General features: G+C 37.8%; 1 protein-coding gene across 2 annotated transcripts in view; it reads right to left on the reverse strand.

The window, feature by feature from the left end:
- The window catches only part of GYS2 (glycogen synthase 2), a 56,572-nt gene that overhangs the window by 8,400 nt on the left and 23,931 nt on the right, over positions 1-24,241 (reverse strand). For both annotated transcript variants that reach the window (XM_075113882.1, XM_075113874.1), the window contains exons 5-11: positions 14,188-14,332; positions 8,915-9,032; positions 8,390-8,510; positions 6,209-6,315; positions 3,156-3,215; positions 2,428-2,506; positions 1,665-1,778 (exon numbers count right to left, since the gene is read on the reverse strand). In XM_075113882.1, coding sequence (XP_074969983.1) covers positions 1,665-1,778; positions 2,428-2,506; positions 3,156-3,215; positions 6,209-6,315; positions 8,390-8,510; positions 8,915-9,032; positions 14,188-14,332 — 744 coding nt within the window. The remainder of the gene's footprint in view (positions 1-1,664; positions 1,779-2,427; positions 2,507-3,155; positions 3,216-6,208; positions 6,316-8,389; positions 8,511-8,914; positions 9,033-14,187; positions 14,333-24,241) is intronic.

The following is a 24,241-nucleotide window of genomic DNA, read 5'->3' on the forward strand; positions in this document are numbered from 1 at the left end:
CCAACTGAAATTTAGAAATGCTTGTGGTACTCAATGGAGCTCTTGGGAACTGAGAGAATTTTGAAACCAGATGTATTACAGCCCCACCATCACAATCCTGTGCCTAGGCTAACTAATCTTGCTAAGAGACAAAGCTTATTAACTTAGGCTTATTAACTTCAGGACCTAAGCTAATTTATCTGCATGACTCTGCAGGGCTTGGGGTCACTGCCCCATATTCCACTGCTAAGTAGAGAAGTCCCTTGTGTATGCTGTCCAGTCAGGTTTGGGAGGAAGAAGTGTGAGGGAAAGGTTTAACCTTCTCTGGGCTTTTTTCCCCACATAAACATACTGCAGCCATTATTCCATGTCAAGGATATGTTTTTATCCTTTCTTAATAATATAGTCATGCTACTCACTTGAGTAAATCAACACATGAATGTATTCAACCAATAAATGGGCTGTAAACCCATTATGCAAGCTTATTTGACCCCAGTGAACCAAATGAGATTTTCCATTGGCATTGCAGAGGCTATTTTTCACACGCCAACTGTGTCTGCATGGATATGTCGTACATCTCTCAAAATTACTTTCCATTTGAACTTTAAAGAATTTTTGTCTGTGGCATTCAGCTTAGTTAGTATTAAGCTTGTTCGTGCAACAGGTGATTTTCCAGTGGTAATGACAGTTTTGTACAAATTTGGCATATACATAGCCAAACAAGTCTGCTGAGAAGCAGGAAGAGGTGCCTGCAGTGTTATATGCTATCTGCTTTCTAATGACATCAAGCAGTTAGTTCTGAGGAATTTTTAATTACTTTTATAAGCAATATAAATGAGAATATGTTAAGCCAGGAAGAAGCAACTAGGAAGTTGAAGAAAATGTTACTCAGTTATTGTCATGGGGTCAAGAGCCAAAACACTGAGAATAAGTGATATGTCATTTCAGAGATACTATGGATTTGACTTTAAACAGAAGGTTTGGAAGAGGAAAAAATTGCAATTTTAGATTTTACTTTGAATAGATAGATGATGAGGTAGTCATAGTTAACAGAGAATAACAGAGATTGCCAGACCAAAAAAACCTTTGGCAGACTTGTGAAAGTGGGAGCTGATCACTTCTATGGTCTGGCAAGATAGACATGGAAGTAAGAAAAGTATTTATTTACATACATTTAACTTCAGCCCTTGATGTAAACATGAGCACAGCATGAACAGGAAGTATTTCTGCTTGGGATCAAAGCCCTGGTTACCTTCTATGGCAAATGCTGAGTGTCAGGGTGCTGCTCGTAAGAGATGAACTCCAGAAATAGCTGTGCTTAAACTCTGGACCTCCAGTTTTAAGCAAATGAATCTATTACAGAGTTTTATATCTGGGTGCAAACAACCTGTGGCACTTTCCAGATTTCAGGAGTAGTAGCTCCTCATTCAGTACAGGAGGCAGCAATGAAAACAATTCCCTAACGTCAGATTTCTAACTTGAAATTAACTTGGTTAAACGGCAACTGAGGATATCTGTGAAGTGAGTAGTTGTTACTCCTGGAAAGAGAGGAAGAGGGAAGAAGCACTCTATTAGTATAATACTGCCTATCAATAATCTGACTGCACTCCCAATGCTAATGATCCAGACTGAGAGTGTTGAAAGAAATTCCATTTTATATCTAAAATGAAAATGACAGAATGTACCTTTACTCTGTCTGTCCGGTTATTGAAAAGGCCAATGCGTCGGATGGTATTGAGTATTGGATCATTGCTGTCGTCAATCATGTTGTGAGTGGTCACTGGAGGCAGACAGTGTCGCTAAAGAGAGAAAAGGCAACCCGTAAGCCAGACAAAACTGTTGGCAAAGAGGCCTGTTACCATTTTCTAAGGTTACTGGAAGACAGTGGGAGATTTTTTCATTGATGTGGATAGGTTTTTACCCTTTCATTTTAAGGTATGAAAGGAAAGTTGTTATCAAATAATGTTGTCTTCTACATAACTAAGGCCACAAACGAGACCATAAAATCTGTCATAGGACTTGTTTCATTCACCTCAAAATAAATGCATTTGTGCTAACTTTTAGAAAGGCTTACCATTTAATTTTAAATTATTTAGTCAATACGTTACATCCCTTTAAGAGATTGATTTTACATATTTAATAAAAATGCAAAAATACAGGCCTCAGGAACAATGCAAAGTTCACACAGTGCAGAAGAAAAGAATCAGGGATTTTGGTGTTCTGCACATGACTGGGGGAATATCCATTGATTCCCCAAAGGAATTACTTTGGGTCATAGTCTCATTAAAAATGATCACAGGTGATTTTTAAATGCTACCAATGAGAAGCATATTTGCTGAAAACTTCTTTTTCAATGCACGCATATCACTATATGTCATACACAATCCTTGTACATAGTCATGTTTATCATTTATACTAGATGTTTGTGTAAATAAAACATTTTCTGACCTGAGTTGAAAAGATGGCTCTTTTCATAATGGTTATATCATCTCGGTCAAGAATCTTGTTCAAGTCTGGAATTTCTCCTCTGCAGAGGCAACACAGAGCCTATTTTACCAAATGACTTATTATCAGATGTATAAACAAAATGAAGAAACAGAAAACAAGGTCTGATATGAAATCTGCCGATGTCAATATGAATCTTTCCTTTGTTTTCATGGCCCTTCTGTATTGCCTACATTTTGTTCTCCCATACCCTTGCTGACTTTCCAATTAGCTTCCAAAAACGCTAAAAAAATTATATTTTTTTTCTATTTTTCAGAAATGCCTTGTTTTTGCTGGAGTTCCAGTCATCTCATCTGTGCTTTGGGTCATTCACTTCCAACTGTCTTTTGAAAGCATATGACTAAGCCCCAAGTACATCTTACTTTGGTGCTTTTTTAAACTGAGGTAGCTAATTTCTGAAAGCAAGCAAGCCTTTATATTACTTAGACATCATGTATGTCCCTTAAGACTCTTTCCACAATGGGGTGCTAGTACCTTTAAATTTTTTCTCTGTGATTTCCGTATTGAACATGTTACCTGTATACGGAATAGAGGGTCCCATATCCTTCTCCTATGCCCTCCATATGGATGTAAAAATTTCTTACACAAAGAGTAGAAGCACAGAAAGACCACAGGTAAGCCAGCTGAATATGTGGCTCTGCAAGACAGAGCAAAGTAACCTACACACTCACTTTAGCAGGGCATTGTACAGCTTCTTTCCAAACTTTTCTTTCACAGATTGTGCAGTGTCCCTAGGAAAATAAATAAATATATGTATAAAACAGAAGAATCCAGGAAAAAGACAGAAAAAAAGAGATTCCTGCTGTTGGAAATTAAACTGTGCTTTCATGTATACTGATGGAATCAAGAATGCAGCAGCAGAGGTCTGGTTCTCAAAGCTTTTTTATCCAGCCAGCAGCCATACTGATGGATTTCAACACAACGGAGGATTTGACCTGCATCCAAAGATGAATGCACAGTGAAAGCCAGGAGCAGACCTCACTAGTGATTACTTCTAATATTTTGCTCTGTGTAGACCACGCTTTAATCTCAGCTATGAAAAACAGAGCGTATATATGACTCTACATAAACATGATCATTAACATTGGACACTAATCAAGACTGAGAGGTCTCCAATCTAACTTGACCTAGTAGAAAGACGTAAACAAGTTAAATAAATAGGGATTTTAAAGCAAGATTCTCCTTTCACTTTCTGCCCTATTTCCTAGCTCAAAGACTTCTGAAAACAAATGTTAGACTAAAAGGTTGTTTGCCATAAATTAGTTTGCAAACCAAAAAACTTCCTGGAAAGTGCAGGCCATGTTTTAAGCTAATAATAAAGCCTGTGCCAGACAAATGTTATACTTTAGCTAAGAAAGAACTCCAGTGAACGACTCTTCTAAATGCAAAAAGCCATTTATATTATCCTGCCCCTAGTTGAAATAACTTGAAAGTACAGCTGGAAGTGCCGTTGTCAAAGTAGTAAATGCACTCTCAATTTGAGCAAAACACCCACTTCACGGAACTTTTCCTGCCTTTCTGATTTCCAAGAATTATACTTTAGGCTAAGACAAAACTTGTTAAGTGAAATCCTGAACTTTACCAAGCTGAAAATCCACATACTTGTTAGTTACTCTTTCTCCCAACTCACATAGACACTATAGTGGATGGGTTAATTTTGGATGAGTTGTAAAGCAGCTAAATGTCAAATCAAATTGATCCAAATCCCAGCAAGCTAGTTCCCTCATGACAATATTTTCATAGACTCATGCCATGAACAATATCCAAAACTTCAACCCAAATAGGATAGAATGCTGGAAACAGCATTTTTTGCATGATTTCCCATCTTTAGGTTTGCCTTTACTGTTGCTATTGTGCCTGCATTACTGAGTACCAGAGAAATAACCATGTAGTAGAGATACAACAGGCAAAAACCTTTGCATATTTCATTTAATTTAAACTTTCCTAATATCCATATATGATTTATTTAATATGTACCTGTTGTATTATATTCAAACATTACATACTTTTTCTCAAAGACAAAGCAGAGGTCAAAAGCACTTGGTGCAAGCATGGCTGTTTCCCACTGCACATTATTTTCCTACAGTTCTTGTGTACAGGTTTGTCTGGCTATGTTACTCCACTTTAGCCATCTACAGTTTAAGCTAGTTGCACTGATCCTCCATGCATCCACAGAGGGTGACGGTCCATTTCAGAGCATGATTCCCTTCACTCCTCTTAGACACTTCCTGAAGTGGTATAGGGTGAAACATCATTTGAAGTGAACCATCACTTGAAGTGAACCATCACTCTCCACCAGCAGTGAAGGCAGCTCAGATGCATTACTTTTAGGAAGCCAGAGTTGGACAATCAATTCCAACCTCTGCATTTGTGGTACGTGTTTCCAGAGTGGTAACCAGGCAGAATGTTTTCTGTAAGTCCCAAGAAGTTGCTGTGTGATGACTTCAGGGATAATCCTATCTGTCTTCTTTTCCAGATATGGCAAAAGCTACATTATTTCAATAATCCTTGTTAAACTATTTCTGTCACTGTTTTTGGGTAGGTTTAGTATCTATTAATCAAAGACTTCAACTTGATTACTGATATCCAGAAACTGAGCCAGAAATCATCCGCTGGAGGCAGTTAATGAGATAACAGGAAAAATAGTATCCTTCTCTTACACAGTGCCTTTCATCTACAGACCTCTAAGTCGTTTAGATTTCTATCATTTTATAAATATAGAACTGGCATCAAAAAGAGGTTAAACAGTGAGACACAGGCATAAAAGCAGAAGCTAGGTCTTGTGGGTTTCAGTCCCTTAGCTATAAGACCAGCTTCCTTACTTCTGCAGCAGAGTTTAACCGCTCTAGCCACCTGATAAGATGCACATTTCCATTTCCCTGCTTAGGTACTTAATCTGTAAATATGCTGAGTGAAATGGCATTTTTCACTTTTTTAAACAAAATTAGTCCTTAATAACCCACCACTACTTTTCTTTATGAATCTGAACCTTCAATTTTGCCATGTCTCTTAGTTTAGAAGTACCTCATAATGTGTCTTTTCCTATATAGAATCACATAGCAGTCAAAGTGAAGTGAAAGCTAAGTGTGCTCCTGCTTTCTTTTTTTGTTTGGGAAGTTGTAAAATTAAATCTGTTTACCTGAGGAGGGCTGTGACAATTTTCCCTTTATAATTTTAAGTTTCATTGCTTGGGTATGGCCATTGATTATTGTAGGCTATATAGAAAATTACACACAATTGTTATCAACTGTTATTCTGCTGGATTAGACAATACAATTTCCATATTTCTAATTAAAAGAGGACATGCAATTAAATTCTTTTTCCCACTGGTGGCAGAGAAGCTCACTCTGATAAACTAGCAGGTGGTCCTTATTTTGTGGAAGCTCAATGGCATGTCTAAAGGGAGTATTAGAAACAGTCAGAAGACATCCAGAACACCATTTTTTCTGGAACCTTTGACTTTGTCACTGCAAAACAAGTACTATTTGCTAACCTGTTACAGAGAACAACAAGGCAAGTTTACTAAAAATAATGTAGGACAAAAAAAAAAAGATAAATGTTTGCCCTTATCTATCACTCCATCTCTTTTACCCCCACAAATACATTCTAGTTACCCACAATCTTGATTTTAGCAGACCAAAAAGAAAGACCATATTCTTCATCAGAAACTTTTGCATGTCTCCTCAGTTCACTGTACAAGGCCCTCAGTGAGAATGGCAGTTACCAGAGCTGCTTCCGGACTGCTTGTCCTTTCAGGGTTTCCACATTGAAATTGTTTGTCTTGGCTGGCATGATGAAGAACACAACAACTGTAACATCAGTCTTATGAACCTACATGGACACAAGATAGAGAGAAAAAAAAAAAATCTCACTACGAGGTATCACAGCCAACTTCAACAGTAAAAATTAGTCACAGGAAAAGCCAATGCACTTTTACTGGTTGTTCAGGAAGGCTCTGATCTTATAACTCTCCCTTCAGCTGTGAAGTTTTTGTCAAGTCAGAGATATAGCTGAGGATAGAGACAGGTGAACAGATGTCACCTGATTCCAATTTGGGCAATAGAGATCTTCCTGACTTCTTATGGTTTAGAGGCCATGGCTTAGGAGGTGAATATAAACCACAAAAAATAAAAGTCCTACACACATTTTCTCACCTGACAGTTACCTGTCAGTAACTATTTAAATAAAAGCTAAGGGTGAACTGTGTTCAGAGCTGCAAAAATTAAATTATTTTTAATTGCCTCCACTCTAAGCTTTAGAGACATAAATATGCTATTAGCATACCTTCTCTCAGATTGAGGTACAGGGAAATGTACAGTATAAAATAACCTATGGTAGTCATCTATCATTTTACGTTTCTTCCCTTCCCCCTCTTCAAGGCAGGTTCAAAGTCCATCATGCTATGATCTCAGTGTGTATTAACAATCTGTCCCAACATTCATATTTTATTTCCAAAATGTTAGTAAGGTTTTCAAGTAGCAAAGGGAAAGGACTCTATAAAATAAAATAATTCCATCTAACGCTATGTATTTTTTAGGCTCAGGCACATCAGTGGGATTTGTTTAAGAAGCACCACCATTCCCAGATTCACAAGTAGTACAGGTATTCTGCTGTTCCCAATGGAATTACCTCTTGAAATAATTACACAGCAAGTGTTCTTTGAATAGCTAATCAAGTGCTGGCATGCATGTGGGAACCATAATGCAATAATGCCAGCCTCAGCTTATGGGAAAAGCAAGTCCCAGTACACTGCTCTAAAGAGATTTGGAAAACTAGCCTGTTTCCTTTGACTTTCCATCAGTTTAGCTTGTCATTGATGGTGTACAAATCATTAGATACAATAAGAGATCGCTGCAATCATTGCTCAAGCATGAGACCGCCCACATTATCAGCATTTATAGTTAATAGCTATGTAATTGCCATTAACAGATAGTTGATGTTGCACAGCATTGCCAAACAACAGAAGTCAGTTGTGGAAGAAATACTTAAGTTAGGTGAGGTGACCAGTTGTGTGAGTGAATGGATTAAGTATTTCCAGAAAGTCCACATGCTCTAATGGCATATTAACAGAAGGCAGCGGTAGAACAAGTTTACTTAGGGCTTTGAACATTAATATTATTTCAGCCCTGCTGACAATACAGTATCAAGATTTTTATCCAGATTTTCCATATCATTTAAAAGGCAGAGTACAAAAGACAGTGTCTGGGAAAATAGTCAATTGATCCTTGCTAGATGACTGAAAACTGATTAGCATTTTTCTTATTTTTTATTTTGAATGTATTAGTCTTTGGGACACATCTGGAGACATTTTCAGTGACCTCATTTGTAGGTGGTAAGTGTTCTGCTCTTTGGTCATGACAAGGTCTAGATCTTACCTTCATTAAGGTACTCCATAATGGCATTTAGAAACATTACACTCATTTTTTTACCTGAGAAAACAGACACTTATTCATCAGGTCACTGCCATACTGTGAATTTTAATGCAAGATTCCCATCCACTGGGATAACAGTACTCAAAAATTTAAAAGATCATGGTCAGGTCCTAAAGAATTAAGCAATTTGCTTAAAAAGATGTTTTTTAATTGCATCGTTAAAGGATTATTTTATTTGCCTTCTAATATGTAAGCCTTCGGGGTAGATCCTTGAATCATATTTTCAGTATTTTTCTCTAAAAACAAGGGAAGTAACCATGGATTAACTTCTTGAACCATGTAATCAAGTATTTTTAAGCAGCCTGAGAGTAATATACTCTGATGATTCAGGGAGAGAGCTTTATGAAAACGCTGACTATCCCATAATTATTTTCCTATAAACCAGAGTATGGAAATTCTTACAGCTGACCTCCATAATATTGTAAGTTTGAGCACAAGCTCTATCTTATCTACATTTGCAGAAGCTTTCTTACCCTCAGCAAAAAGTTTAATCTTGATAAGGCTTCCAGAAACATATCAGCTCCTTTGTTGGAAAACTCATATCTCCCAGCAATGAAGAAAAACAAGGTCTTCTCAAGACTGAAATCAAGGTGGCTGAAACCAAGCAAACAGAGAAGTGCAAAGTATTTCTCAAGTTATAATCAAACAAAACACACAACAGCTTTCTATTCTGGAGGAATTCATTATCTCAAGAAAATAATGAAAGTGAGGCTTTTCTGCTGTTCTTTAAATTAAGATGACTATCTTAACCTGTTAAACTGCATCTTGGGTAAAAAATGACAAAATCAAGACCTTCTGCCTGATCCCATAATCTGTTAAGCAGAGCTAGAACTGGTGTCTAAAATTCCTTTAGCTTCCGAGGAATCCCAGATAGGTATCTGTATAAGTTGGTAACATTTCACCTCCTTTATGAAGAACTTGGTAAGTCTTCCTGCTTTGGTTCTTGCTTTAGATTGTGTTGGACAACCATTGCCAATTTTTGAAAAGTAAAAGCATACCCATAGAAATGACCTCGAATGAACTCTTGGATCCTAGCCTTGTACATGGAATGCAAATTCTGAAACTCATGCATTGCTGAAAATTTCTTAATGTTCAAGCCATTTGGGGTGACAACATCTGGAAAAGCAGAGAAAAGGCAGAGGTAGACATCTTCAGAGTCAGAGAAACCTTTAAGGAAAGAACCAACCTGTCTTTGAGTTGTCAGTATGTGAACAGGCTACGTACTCTTATTACTTATGGGTAGGGAACAGCACTGTCTAACACAATGGTATCCACCGGTTTGCCCCACAAAGCTATTGCATGTGGCACTCCACTGTCTCTAGCATTGAAGTGGCTTTGTACCATTTTGACTTGTACTCAACATTAGCATAGACCCTGCTGAACCGTAATGTCTCCCCATGCCTATTTGTCCTGCCAAGACTTAAGTAACATCTCCATTTAGTCATATGGGGTTTGTGCCATGTGCCCTTCATCTCTTTATTCTTGATAGCACTGTTTCCTGCTTTATCACTATGGACTGAAAGCTCTTGAAAGCAGAAACTATGCTGTGCTATGCACTTGTTTACTGCATGGCATAAGAGAAGTCTGTTCTGCCAAAGCTTCTGAGGATTTACAAGGGAGGTAAAGGGAGAACAAAAGAAACCTTTTTAAAAAGACCACCTTTCAGTAATCTGCTGGATCTCTGCTAAAAATAGCCACAGAATAAGATGCTTTACACTTTTATGGCTGCTATCCTCAAAGATTCTAAAGCATCTTACAATTAAAATTTGTTCATCTCCAGTATCTTCTAAGACAGAGTTATAGGATATACATAGAGTTATAACCAACCAACACTGAAATTCAGCCACTCTTCACCTTTCTGGTAGAACACAGCAGCTATTTAAAAGCTTGCCCTAAATCTAGTTGAAGTAAATGGAAAGAATGCCATTTTCTTTTCTTTGAGTTGGCTTATGAAAGCCATGTATGGAAATAAAAGGGGAGGTCAGTTCCTCGGCAGATGTATTTTACAGTAACACAACTGGCTTCAGTAAATGTATACTGACTTACGATACCAGAGATTCTTCAAATAAAATAATCTTCAAAGAAGCACAAAACACTAATTATTAGAGGGTGCACTAGTGCTGATTTCATACCTGTTCTCCTGGCAAGTGTCATCAGGTGTCTAGTAACCACAACCATTAACTGTAGTAATTTTAAAAGTTCCATGCATCATCCAAAGGAGTTTCAGTAAGATATCATTCCCAACCACACATGTTTCATGCAAACAAAACCATCTCCTTTGATCTCAGTGCATATGGTTAACTCCCCCCATACATCAGGGTTACTGATGGGAGTACAGTCTCTTGCTTGCCACCGATACAGGACTTGATAATTACTTGTTGTGCTCTTTCGGTCAAGAATGCTTGACATTCAGGGTTTCCCACGCCTTCCTCTAAAAGTAGGTGCTTACATGTCTAGCACTAAGCATCTGACCTAATACAAAACTGTCTCTTATTTCTGGAGAGACTTAAGGAGACACCTTTAAAACATCTGTGGCTCCTTTGGTTGTTTACATATCAAGATGATCTTAAAATAAGTACAATCAGTTCTCCATATGCTCTCCAGTGTACTTGCTTGACATTTTTCATGCAAATGCCATGGCCATTTTTAATTACTTCCTTGAAATTTAGTCTGCTTTAGCAGTATATGTATTTCCCTGCCAGGTAAGTAATCTCTGATTACTCCTTATCTAGTAAACTGTTTTGAGACTCTCTAGGTTGAACAGCAGTAGATAAAAATATAACCTTTATTAGTAACCATGCAACATCAACAACTTTGATGGATTTGTCTTGAAATAGCAGTGGTTTGACAGGGGCTTGACAACCAAACCAGTGGTTGAACACCACTTCAAACTGAAGACCAGCCTTTACCAGGAAATCTTTTCTGTTAGGTACTTGGGATTTGGTTCCCAGTGACAAGAAAGGAGAATTTTTTGGTGGGCCTGACAAGAAAACTTCTGTTCTTATCTTCTGCTGTCCAGCACTAGGAGCTGCTCTGAACAAAGACCTATGTGGCCTAATATGAGTGAGGGATCTCTTTGTCTTTACCAGAACATATCTTCTCATTCCTCTGACCTGCTTCTTGTTCAGCATGGAAGAACTGGCTCATGCAGGACATAGCTTTGAGACTGCAGCCATTTCAAGCTCTTCCCAATAAAGTAAGAATCCTTGACTCTGTATTTCTGACCAGTTTCCATCCACTGTCTTGCATTTATTTATCAGGGAGTTTTGGACACTCTCACCCATTATCAGAAGCCTGTATATAACCTGCTCCCTGTTCTTCGATTCAACTGCAGCTTCCCATACCCCTTCATCAGGATAGGGGCTCTTATTTAAGCCTGTGAGATACAGAACAGATATGGTGGCCCAAAGCATCCAGTTCATTATTTCTGCTCAATTTACAATAATATTTTGAATATATGTGAAGCAATGTGCCTTTTCCCTAGGGAAGAAGTGATGAAAGAGAGCTTTGCTCCTATTTTAAAGGTTTTGGGTTTTTGGTTTTCTAATTATTTAATGACATTTTTGTTTTAAAATTGTCCCAAGTAGGTCACATCAGAATGATCTGACTTCTGTATTTATAGGAAAGAAACTAGCATTTATTTAAGAAATAATAGCACAGTATGATGTTTTCTGTTGATAAGTCACTAAGATTCAAGGTTGACTCATACTTTTTCAGAGTTTTCTTCTATGATTTTGATCAAATATTTACAGATATGAAGTCTAGATCTAGATCTTAACTGATACATAAGTCTCTTGGAATTTTGATTCAAAGTCTTCTCTACTGCAAATGAGAAATGTTTCATATCTGAATGAAAATATTAGAGATCCCAAATCAGTTTTCAAATCAAGGGAGTATAACTTATAATCACTGACAAAATCTTGCATGATACATCAAAGAGGACAGGTTCAACATCAGATAATCAAGCTTTTGACAAATATGGTTTGATAAATTATTGATCAAATAACAACAGCAGCAAGTGAAATCAGCATAATGGAAGCAGTCATTCTGCCAGGTTTAGACTGGCAAATCGGCCTTTGTCCTGGTGCAAAAGCTCTCTGTGCAATCATGTCTATTGAATTTTAAAGGGGCTTTCCCAAGTGATGAGATTTATAATTTAAATTATAATCAAAGTTTAATGTTAATGAGAAGTAGCACAGACTCCTCTACTTACCACATTACCTCAGTTATTTTTAGTTACGACTTTGTTATGAAGTTTACATCTCAATAAATTCAAATGCAAACAAAAGTTAATTGTGTCAATTATACATCTCCCTTTTAAAAGTTTGTTTTAAAGTGGATTGAGAAGTGTACAAATTCTTCCAGTATTCACATTCCTTTGCAGAATTCAAGCTTAATGATCTACTGAAGGACTGCTGACCTTTCTGAACAGCCAACGTCTATGTTGATTTCACAACTTCAGAGCGAATAAATGTATAAGAATACACTCTTACAGAGTTTATTTGTGGCCTAAGATTCAAAGAAACTATTAAAATACTTATTCCCATCGGAACATATTTTCCACTTATAATTTCTCTTAGGATGTGGGCTACCAATTCCTATTCAATTTTTTTCTAGCTGTCAACATGAAGCATGATATGTTTCAACAATTTTTTAACCCAACCATTAAATATATTTACTTGGTCTCTTCAAAGTTGCAAGAATAATCAAAAAAAACCCTCAGGCCTGTGAATATCTCTGCATGGAATTCTCTTCAGCGTCAACTGATGTTCTATCTGTGAGCGGTCTGCAGATTTTCTCTCCCAAATTAAACTGGATTCAGACTCATTTCAGTATCCTAAAATCCCAAAACATAAACTATGATTTTCAAGAGTAGCTGTTGAGGGGAGAAGCCTCATGTCAATTTAAAACAGCTTCAAAAGTCTGATTTTCAGATGTCAACTGCTCCCTCTGCACTTGGTAAAAACCAAGGCCTTTCAGAGATATCCCGGATTAGATGACTAAACACTTAAATTACTTTTAAGACATATCTGTCACATTTAAAATAAAAAGGAAAAATGTTCTAAGTTCATCATCCTATTGACAGCTAGTCAGGAATGAGGCAAAGCATCCAATGGACAACTTCTGTTTTATCCTGATGAGTGAACTATGATGTGGCTCGAAGCATTGAAGTTAACAGGGATAATGGTCCCAAACGATAATTAGCACTGCAATTCACTTAAGAATAGGTCTATAAAGAATAAGCAACCCAAAAAACCCCAAACTCATTTGAGCACTGCTATACTTAACCAACTAAGATGTGAATACACCTGCTAAATAGTTTTAAAATTTTTTTACGGTTTTCCCCCATGATGCTTACCTGCAGATGGAGTATTGTGGCTTGTCCTTATAAAGCACTGTGTTGATTTAAAAAGAACTTTAATGACACATCAAACTGGGATCATGACCTTATTCAAACTCCGTGCATAGAACAGGAACAGGTTTGTTGGTAAACTCCATATTTTATTAGATTAATACAAAGGGGAAAAATCAGACAAACTATTGGGCACATATCTCAACTATTTTTTTCACATTGTACTGGTTGGTCTAGTAGAAAATATTACATGTGTCTATGAAACTTATCATGTTTAGGTCCCAAGTCCATGACAGCCGCCACCACCATATTGCTACTTCTAGCTGTGAGAGATACAGCGTAATTAACTTTATTGACTTGGTTTGTTCTCATCTCTTTCCATATTAAGTAAAGAAAAACAGCATTAGCACTGGAAAGCAAAACTCACCTAACATTCTGTTTTGCATATGAAACTTTGCTACTTTTCTAAAAGAATATATTACTCATCTCTAGCAAAGCAACAAACCTCACGCTGTAAAAGCTGCTGAAATGTACTGCAAAGGTTCCAGCTTCTGATTTCATCAGCTGATCTGAGCATATTAACATCACTGGAAACCCTTCTAGAGACAAAACTCCTGAGGCTTAGATGTCCTTGCAGAGAAAGCCTAACATCCATGGAGTTAAACTAATGCTCTCCTGATATGGTACTGAAAGCAGTTATTAAATGATGCTGAAATAGATTTCTCTAGATTACATATGCTACTAGAATGTGTTTCAAGGGATATTATCTGCACTTTTCTTTCAAAAATTGGTTATTCCCTGTAGTGTAGCCAGACATACGTATGCAAGTCTTATTGCTCCACATGTTTGTATACTTGCCTCTATGATTTTCTGTCAGTCGTCAGAGGAAATACAAGAACAACATAATTCAGGTCTTACCAGGATTTCTTTTAAGCATATGTTCTGCTTCTATAGCTGTTATCTGTGAGACTGTGGTGAACACATGGGCACAATGTACAGATGCCCGTTCCATACAGTACCGATGGTAAATCTGTCTCTCTCCTGCTTCCTTGTCAATGTCAAACTGTTAAACAATAAAACAAACAAAAAAGACACCTGTGTGATACGCTCATTAGACTTATTACCACAAAGATGCTCTCTTGTGTTAAACTTGATTTCCCCAGGGAATAAGAATCATGTGATTATGTTGTTGGTTTATTTTTCTGGTTTTTTTGAACCATTTTTGAACTTCAAAGAGTTTGAAGGAGCAAGAGAGGTCTCAGTTCCTGCATGTTCATGAAAAAATGGCAGCTCTCAATGGAGGGAGACCTAGATCAATGACCCCATAAAAGGTAAGGATATATGCTACTTGGTCTCTTGGGTGGCAATCCGTCATGCTACATTACCTGGGCTTGTTGGAAAAATGGGAGACCAGAGAAGTTGCTGGTAACTGAAGGTATAAGGGAGAAAAGAAAAAAGGAATGAGGATGAAGAGAGGACTTGGGGATGGGGTGGAATGGTTGGAAATATGGATAGGCAAGAGACAAACGGAGTTGTGGTGGAGAGGTAGGATGTAAGAACTCAGTCACAAATCCTGAGGGAACAAAGAAAATATAAAATGAGATATTTTCTGATACTCAGAGATGTTCTTCATCCAACTCCACCACTGTTATTTGCTGCTCCTTTTATTTCAGTTTGAACTTCATTAATTTCTAGAGGCAGATGTAAGTTACGCTGCTAGATAAGACCATCCTAAACACCAAAGCATCTCTAAATCATCTTTAAACCTTGCAGCTACCCCTTTTTCTATTGAGCTTAAGTTATTATGATGGGAAGAAAATGTACAATGCCTATTGAGCCCCTGCTTAAAAGTTTGACTGTTCACTAATGATATCCACTGCAAAATCGCTACAATGTAGCCTAAAAAAGCATAATGCTGTGTGTCAATGATTACAATTAAATTACAATCCTCTTAGTCTTACATGATGTTTCACTTCTGGGAACAGAAGTGTTGACCTCCTAAGGTCAACAGCATGGGCACCAAATAGACTGAGAGAGTTACATGGAGAGTGATGATTCTCAATGAGCTCTGTCACTATCGCTGCCTAATGCTAGGCGCACAGTCTGATTTTGGTTGCATTTGACTCTGTAACTTCATTGACCATAATAGATTTAACCATTATTATAAGCTGGTCAGACAGCACTTTCTATAGTTAGTACTATCTGACCTTTGCCATGGCTAGTTGCTTTTAGTGCTTTAGAACTTAGCCAGAAGTAAAGCTATTTAGACCATGATTTTCATGCTGAATACACTCTTAAGGTCAATATAGAACATATTTTAATAAATTTCAGCAAATGTGAACCATTTCAGGGAACAAGATTTAAGCAAACATTTTCTTTTTATTTTAACTTAGATAGGTATAGATGTAGATATCTTACAACTGTTTTGCTAATGAAAACTGCTTTTATCCAGTGAGTACTCTAACTTTGCAGTGGTGCTACACTGCTGGCAGAAAAGTGGCTTCCACTATATTAGTTGAAAATGCCACCTTAATGTGACCAAAAAAAGAGTCTTTAAAAATCTCAGCTGAAAAGTTCTAGAGAAACTAGATGCTTTCTTTTGGTATTGATGATCCTGTATGCCAAGAGTTCCTAAGCTTGCCAAAGAGATTTTTAGAAAAGCTAGGAAATATGCTTTACCACATAATATACTACACATTATGATACCATTTTTTCAGTTTTATCATCATATATCATATTTTCTGCATTCCCCAGGAGAACATGGTGCATGAAATACTACCATGTCACAAAAGAAGATCTTTTCTCTAGAACACACATCTCATGTGTCACAGAAGTTGAATGGTAGAAAAAGCACAGGGCAGGAGGGTAGAGGAAGAGAAAAATGAAGGTGAATTAATTTGATTCCCGAGAGTGCCACAGGTCTCTAGCATGATGCTTTGCTTACCCTAAACCAAATCTTTCATAAGCAGTCCTTAACTGTGTGTTCTTCCTTTTCTGGGAGACTACCTTGATGTCTTTCAGTCTGATTTGTTGAAGTGTTGAGCATTCATGTCGACATCTGAAATCCACTGGACCTATGCTCTGAGGTTATAAAGTACTTGGTACTGATAACTCCAGTTTTTTTTCCCTAAAAAAATGTGGATGAAGTAGTCACTTCCCCACATATGGCTGGAGTAAACTAATTAATTAATATTTCTGGACTATTCATATACAACTGATGAATGCTGCAAAGGGCTCTTAAGAGCATCACAGATACGTTCTTCAGAGCAGAAATCTTAATTACATGTCATAAATAAGGTAAGAAGCTGCATATTGAACAATAAACAAAAGAGAAAATCATTATGAATGTTCAACCATTCTGTGTACCAAAGATGCAAAATGGAACAGTTCTTTAGCACGGTGGGCAGACACAAAAATGGGATGGGGTACCACTGCACAGTCAAAACTATGCAAGTTTTTTCAAATATGTTTGAAATTTATTAAAAATAATTTAAAAATTGCTAGAAAACACATAGCTGGACAACCTTTAAAAGGCTCTTGTTCTCTTTTTCCTTTCTCACCAAGACTGGATTCTTTACAAAATGTAATTAAAAACTAAATTTGGGACATATTCACTAACTGTAGATAAAGACTCCCTCCAGCACTACTGGGAGAAAGGTTCATAAAAGGATTGTTCAAAGCACTATGGATTATTTCTTGCTACTTTTTATTTCTTTGAGTGCGTGAAAGCATTTAACACATACAATATTGATATTTGTTTCTTCATTGCTGTTCATTTTTTTCATCTTCTGGAAACGGGAAAGATTTTATTCTGCACATGCTTACATGACTTTTGGCATGCTTTTTTGAAGGTACACAATTCCATGTCTATAGCAAGTATAAACTGAGGTCATGAAGTCCTCACATTTCATTTACTCTCACTCTCCAGCAGTTTCCTCCACCGACCAGTAAAGCAAGATCTTGACCTTTGACCTGACTTACAGTGTGGAGTAAGAAACCTCATTGTGCACCTCTGAGCAGGCTAGACAAGTGACTTCAAAAAATAAGCCTTAGACAAGTTGAAGGGCAGGTTAAATGGAACTTAATTGATGAGACAGTGCAGGAAACAAATTTAGTCCACACAGTACTGTACAAAGACAGCTGAGCTTGCTGTGGCAGTACTTGCTCCAGAATTAGAGGCAACATGGGGCACAGCACTGTACCGAGCCAATACGCCAAAATGAAGCAGAACACCAGTGCAGCTAGTTTGCTTCTGCTCCCAAATCAATGTTTCTGCTCGGCAACCAGCTCTGCTGTCTGAAAGCTTGTCTGCCCTTGCTCAGGCACCTGTGAACTATGCTTCACAGCACTCACATTCAGCGAGGGCAAGGCAAAATATCTGTGAACTGTGTCATGCTCACTTTTGTTTGTTTGCTTTTATCATCAAAAGGGAACACTAGCAAAGCCACACAAAATCTGCATCAAGAGAAAATCAGATCCAAGTCAGATTAATTGTTTATAGAATCATTTAGGTTAGAAAAGACCCTTATGATCATCAAGTCCCACCATTTTATCCCCCAGTGATTTTGAAAGACTAACAACTTCAATATCCACTTCCCTGTAAATATTCCACTGCTCCCAGTGAGGATGTTCTCCTACAGTGACTGTTAGAAACCAAAGAGATTATTAGAATTTACATGATGGCAAGGATTAGGGGGGAAAAACGCCTCCTTTATAAGGCCACTGTAATTTCAAAGCAAAACAGTAAGAGTTTCCACAGACATAATGTTTTGAAGTAAAACTTGCATTTGCTGTGATGCAATTCTGAGGAAAAATTTCAGCTCATTTCTGTCTTTTCTCTGGATCCATGTGATGATGAGCATAATATTTCATTCGCGTCTTAAAATTTAGCATGTTAGGGGGCACAGTAACCTACTGAACCTCCCAACATGACATTCTGGTTAAGACAGCTAAGACTATCTTTGAATGCAAAAAGAAGAGAATGTCAAGCAGTTACAGGATACTAGTGTTTTGTTTCTCTTGGAAACAGTGAACAGTCACTGAAATAAAAAATCCAAATCAGGCATGCCTGCTTCAAAATGATAAAGACAAATTGCAAAGCATTTACAAAAGCACAAGAAGAATGATTTGAGAGTGGAAAAGGAGGAAAGACTATACTAGCTATGTAAATACTTCTCTGAAAGACAGATAAATAATTTGTCACAGACAGCATATAATCTCTAGATGCTTTCATAAAACAAAACAAAAAAAGTACGATGAAACCAATGGAAGTTAAACCAAGGCAAATTCAAACTGGAATGACAACATGCTGTTTTGACAGCGAATAGCTTTATGACACATTTGCATAAATAATATAGATTCCCCCCACCACTTGAACCTTACCTCAAGAGTAAGTAAGGTTTTTGTAAGTAGTTTGTATCTCAAATAAAAGGTATAGGCTTGATGCACTAATTTTTAGCAGAGAATTTTAGGCAGAGAATGAAATTATCTCTTCTAGGCTTTAAAATTGGTGGCACACTCAAGTTCACAAGGTGATTCTACAGTGGAATCATGAACAGTCAGAGATAGGTCTGACCTTCAAATTCCTTATCTATGAAAAGGTAGAATGGAAAGATCTTCATTTCTAGCATAATCTCACTGGCTGCCATTGTCTGAATTATGTAATAATTACTAATTTTAAAATCCAGTTAAATTTAACTCCCATTCATTGTTATCTTGTGCAAATAGAACTTTCATTCTGGTATAGCTTTGCCATGCTAAAAAAGAATAAAATTTACACTTCCTGGCTTAAGTCAGATTTCCATTAGCTGCTCTACTAACAAAGCGGATCAGCTTTGCGTAACAGTGAGCTCAGCCACAGCCGTAACAGTACTGTACTAAGTGCAATGGGAGCTTGTGCTCCTATAGTGTCAGCATAAGAGCTCTTGATGATTCATTTTCGTTGGGAATTTTAGTACTTTTCCTTTTAGACCTCTTGGGATAGAATTCACCACCACTTTGCAAACCAGGTTCAGCTGCACTTGTATAAGCTGAATGTAAAATGCTGCTAGGTCTAAATAAAAGTGTTAAACATTGGCAGGACACAACCTTATATAAGGAAAAAGGCAACAAAGAATACGACTAATTTTCGTTGTTCTTCTTAGAGCACTTTCTCCATTGTAACTCAAGGTGATTTTTCAGTAAGAAGCATCAGAGGCTGAAGCCTACAAACTTCTCCACTATGCCAGGGCAGCAGTCCACAAAACCATCTCAGATGGTCACCTCCCAGATGAAATTCCAGGTTAGATCATTTGCCAAAAAGACTGTTCCTGACACAACTGTCTATTCACCTATGAACTAGCCTGGATCATCAGTGTCTATCAGTCAATTTATGAAAGGTGTTGGTCTATTTAAAACCTTAGAGGGGTGAAATGAGACAAAAAAAAAAACCCAACCAACAAAAACCACCAAACCCAAAACCCTAAATAAACCAGTCCCCTTAAACAATGGGGAAAGTGATAAAAGATTAAGATTGTCGATCTTCAGCTGAGAAGTCAGTTCCTCCTGAAGAGTAAAAGGTTCCACAGGCTCAGAACTTTTTCCACAGAACTTCCTACTTTCTGGATTAGCTAGTTTGGTTGAGTTTATCTTGGCAACAAACATAGCCTTACTTTCACCAGTGTAAAAACTACACTGGACACAGGGACAAAGGGAAAAATGTATTGCTAGTTGGACTATGTAGATCTACAAAACTTCTTAAGCATAGTTAAATCTATGATAATATCTCTGGAATTAAGCTCATAACATACCCTGCTTGTTATTGAAATTAGAAAGTGTTGACTTTGGTAGAGTTAAAACCAGTAACCTTTAGGTAGGGTTAGCAGACCCTGACCCAGCTGTTTATGCAGGGTTCTTCAGATGCTTAAAGTAAATAAAAATATCACACGTTACCAGTTACTGTGCAAGTCACCTTCTTTTTTGCTCTTGTTTGCCCTCCTTTCCTTCCTCCAGAATCAGAGAGATTTAAATGTGAATCTAGGAACTAAAACCTACACTGAATAGCTGTTATATGGTTATTGCCTGAGGGTTTCTTAGCTCAGACATAGCCCATCTGTTGTTTCTAACATGCTGCTGAGGACTTCACAGTATTACTTTTGGGGTTCATTATGCTTCTGTGCACACTGTTAAGGGTTTAACACCCAGGTTTCCACTGGAGCAGGGGCAGATAAATTTCTCCCAATTCAGATGAACCGAGTTAAGACTGTAGGAATATAAGAATTGTATAATCTCATACAGTAATGCTGTATAAGAACAGAGATCCTATGTCTGATTGAGGCGAAGAACAGATAGCTTGGGAAGAGGTCAGGAGTCAGACAACATTACAGTCTTACACCCATAGTGCACCCTCTTATCTTCCAGCAATCTACAACTCTAATCTACTACGTTGACTAGGTTTTCAGTCCCCCAGAAAATTTCCTCTTACAGCTCACAGACTGACATGTGCCCTCAGCTCATGAAACAAAGAGCTTTGGTAGCCTACCGTTCAGGCCTCTGTGTGATTTAGGGAATCCATAAAGAATCATACATCACAGCATGGCAACCCTTCACTAAGTCATTCTTAACTTTTCCCCAAAAGACTAGTAAGTCTAGAGGTCAATTTTTCACAGGTCCAGTGTTTCTGGGGGCCATCAGAAGACTACATGGAACCTTCCCTTCCAGTTTTATCACCTGACAGGAGCTGGCCACTTGAGCTGTTTGTTCATAGAAGTGCCAGAGAAAATGCCAGCTACACTACACTGCACAGCCCTTTGCCTGATCATTGATATTGATGTTCACGCCAAACAGGCTGGGACTTGGGCCAAAGTCTGCTCTGGTGTAAAGTTACTGACCTCATTGGCTTACTTCAGAGAATTCATTTGTAACTTCTACACTTGTGCCAGTTGGCACATATTGAACTTTCCTAGGAAGGTGAATTAAAGTGGTATTTTCCACTCTGGAATCCAGAGAAAGAAAGAAAATCTCAGTAATATTTTTAAAAGACATCATTCAACTCATCTGGTGTCTTCTGGTTGTGCTTATCTACAGGGGTGGTTTAACACTGAAGTGGAAAAGTGCTGCACTGTGTGGGCGTGTGCACATGTGTGCATGTGTGTGCATCCTCAGAGCAGGCAGGGCTGATGGACAGTGGAGGACAGGGTGTGTTACAATGTCAGGGCTAACAGGAAATATTACAGTGAGGAACAACACACTGGTCACACACACCCAGAACACTGAAAGGAAAGAGAGAAAGGACTGTGAAGATGCCAGGTAAATATCTTTTATTAGTCAATCTTGTAATGGTTTTCCCTGTGGATCCCACTGTTAAATCCTTCCACATTGCAGAAAAGCACTTGGCCTCAGAGGGCTGAGTAGAGCTCTCTCTAGCAGGCGTTCTAAGCCAGCTTTTTGTGGACTGTGTTGAGGACGAGAAAAGGGAACATGAGGTTTCCTCTTTCCTCTGTAGGAACTGTGCATGCCTGGTTGTCTCTAGGCACAGTCAGGCCATACCCATTCCTTTTGCACTGCAACCATTTTTCCTGTGGTATCTGGTATGGTGCATAATACAGTTGCATCTTTTCCGCCCATCTCAGCTGCTGCACTTAAAGCTGGTGGAAATTGTGTTCTAGCTGTGAAATTCTGATCAAAAGTGAGAACTTCAAGTCAAATACTACTATGCTTTAGAGGAAGAAAATTATAAAATAGCACTGAAACAGGAAAACCAGCTATTCTACTTTGGGGTGGGAGGGGATGACACGCCCCAAAAATATATTGCCTCATCCGAAAATTAAATTTTAGGAAGCCCTGGAGAATCTTCTTCACTGGACAAATTCCTTGGTTGACCTTCATAGTTTATTACTAGAAGACAGCAACAAGAATAGCCTCTGAAGACTTAGCTATCTGTATTGTTTAATTACTGTACTCTAGATCAACCTCTCATGTTTCTCAACTGACTTTTGGGCCAGGTTGACCTTTTTACAGCCAAAGGAGCCCTCATGAAGATATATGATCTCTTACTAAAAGTTAAGTTTATCAGGAAAAGCTTTAGCACCCTACAAGCATATTAAACAGTAGTATAATATCTTGGCGTAATTTCCTCTGTTCGTACCTTTAAATGTCAATCTCGTCACAGAGGGCATAAAGCATTAAGGTCTAGAAATCCACAAGTTTCCTCCCTTAAATATGATTTACAGTGGTTTACAATAATACTTTAAACTGATACATATGTTTCATTCCATATATTCTTAGAATAAAGTCTGAATAGGAATATTTGTATTTATCACATAGCTGATAGTTACTAATGGAATTTGTGAAGCATTGCAGAAGGATGGACAGTACCATATCACATAAGTTGGCCATGTCACATGTGAACAGTAAAAATGATACTAATGCTGTGACTAGATTATAAATATATGAAAAGCTGTAAATCTGCTCAGATTTAAGATCATTACTTTTTGAGTACATAGACAAGGGTGAGGCCCCCAAAGTTATCATGAAGGGAAAAAAAATTTGCCTTTGAGAAAAGCAGACTATTTTGCTACACTACTGGTAGCTCACCAAATTAATCAGAATACAAAACAAAAATTTCTTTAGAATTTCCTTTACAAAGAGACGGCAAGGCTCTGACATAGTACTTTTAGCATCAATTTGTAAAACAATCAGCATTCTCTTTTCTTTAACTCTAATTTCTCACTTTAAATGTTCCCTCCCTTTTTTTTTTACTATGGCTTCCTTACTAAAAAATTACATGTAAGAATGCAAGGGTGAACGAATAGTTACTGCTGAAAAGTCCCTACTTTCTCAAGTGTTAAACCTGAAACTGCATGGCTTTAGTTCTTTCAATCTAGCTCTGTCCAGAGAAAAATAATGTAATGTGACTTTAAAGCTAGATTTTGCATATATACACATAAGGAGAATATGAGGGAGTAAGAATGTCTAGACTCCTGAAAGTTTGGTCTGACAGCATGACTGGGTTATTCGTGCTGCCTCATTAATGCACCTAACAACTGTATCTAATTTAGTAGACTAGTAGACTAGTTTTCCTAGAGGATGGATCTTTCAGATGGCAATTTGAGGATGTTCGCTTTGCACTGACTGTGAAGAGGCCAGTGTAACTCCACAGATATATAGGGAGCCTAGGAGGGGTAACCACCTATGTTAGTTATCTCAAATTGGGCAGAGAGAATTCCCCCTGATCAATATCATGCTGCAACCTTTATTCATTGAGTAAATTAGTAGAGACAGTCTTTTATTCTTAGTGTGTTCAGTAGATTCAGTAGTTGCCTCTGGTGGGAAAGAAAAAGAAAAAAAGAGGAGTAGGGTGAATGACTCTTTCCTTGCCATTCCCTTGTACTCCAATCTATTCTGTGCTTCTGAATAAGGCCAGTAGCACACTACTGCTTGGGCCTTGCCTTTGGAAGACACTGAAGCTTGACACACTGTGCAACAAACAACCAACTGAAAATTGCCAACTGAATAAATTTATTCACTGATTTTAGCCAAGGAAATTCATGGACAGTGAATAAGGCACTTGTTCTAGACCTCTAACTACCTCTACCCTCAATAAAAGCTGGAATGCAAAAATGCCGTGAACTCAGTTTGTCTGTAGCCATATTAGAAATCCCACATCATGTAATATACCTCTGCTGAAGGCAGTGCTAAAGACATTGGGGTCCTTGAAATATTGGTTTGTGTTGTGCTTTGAGTAGAAAGAGAACAGTGAAAACAAAAACCACTAGACAGTTTGCAAAAATCCCAAGAAAGAGATGTGGATCTGTAGGGGAATAGACAGGGATCGGCGACCGGAAGATCACGGGATGTGACGGAAAGATAGACTCCTCCCCATAGGAGTGGCAGGAACAGGAAGCGCAAGAGCTATATAAGCATGTGATGCAGCTAAATAAACGGACATTTTGTATCCATCATATTGATGTCTGTGCATCACTGTCCCCAGGGT

This window comes from Phalacrocorax aristotelis, chromosome 1, assembly GCF_949628215.1.
Source record: "Phalacrocorax aristotelis chromosome 1, bGulAri2.1, whole genome shotgun sequence".
NCBI classification, from domain to species: domain Eukaryota; kingdom Metazoa; phylum Chordata; class Aves; order Suliformes; family Phalacrocoracidae; genus Phalacrocorax; species Phalacrocorax aristotelis.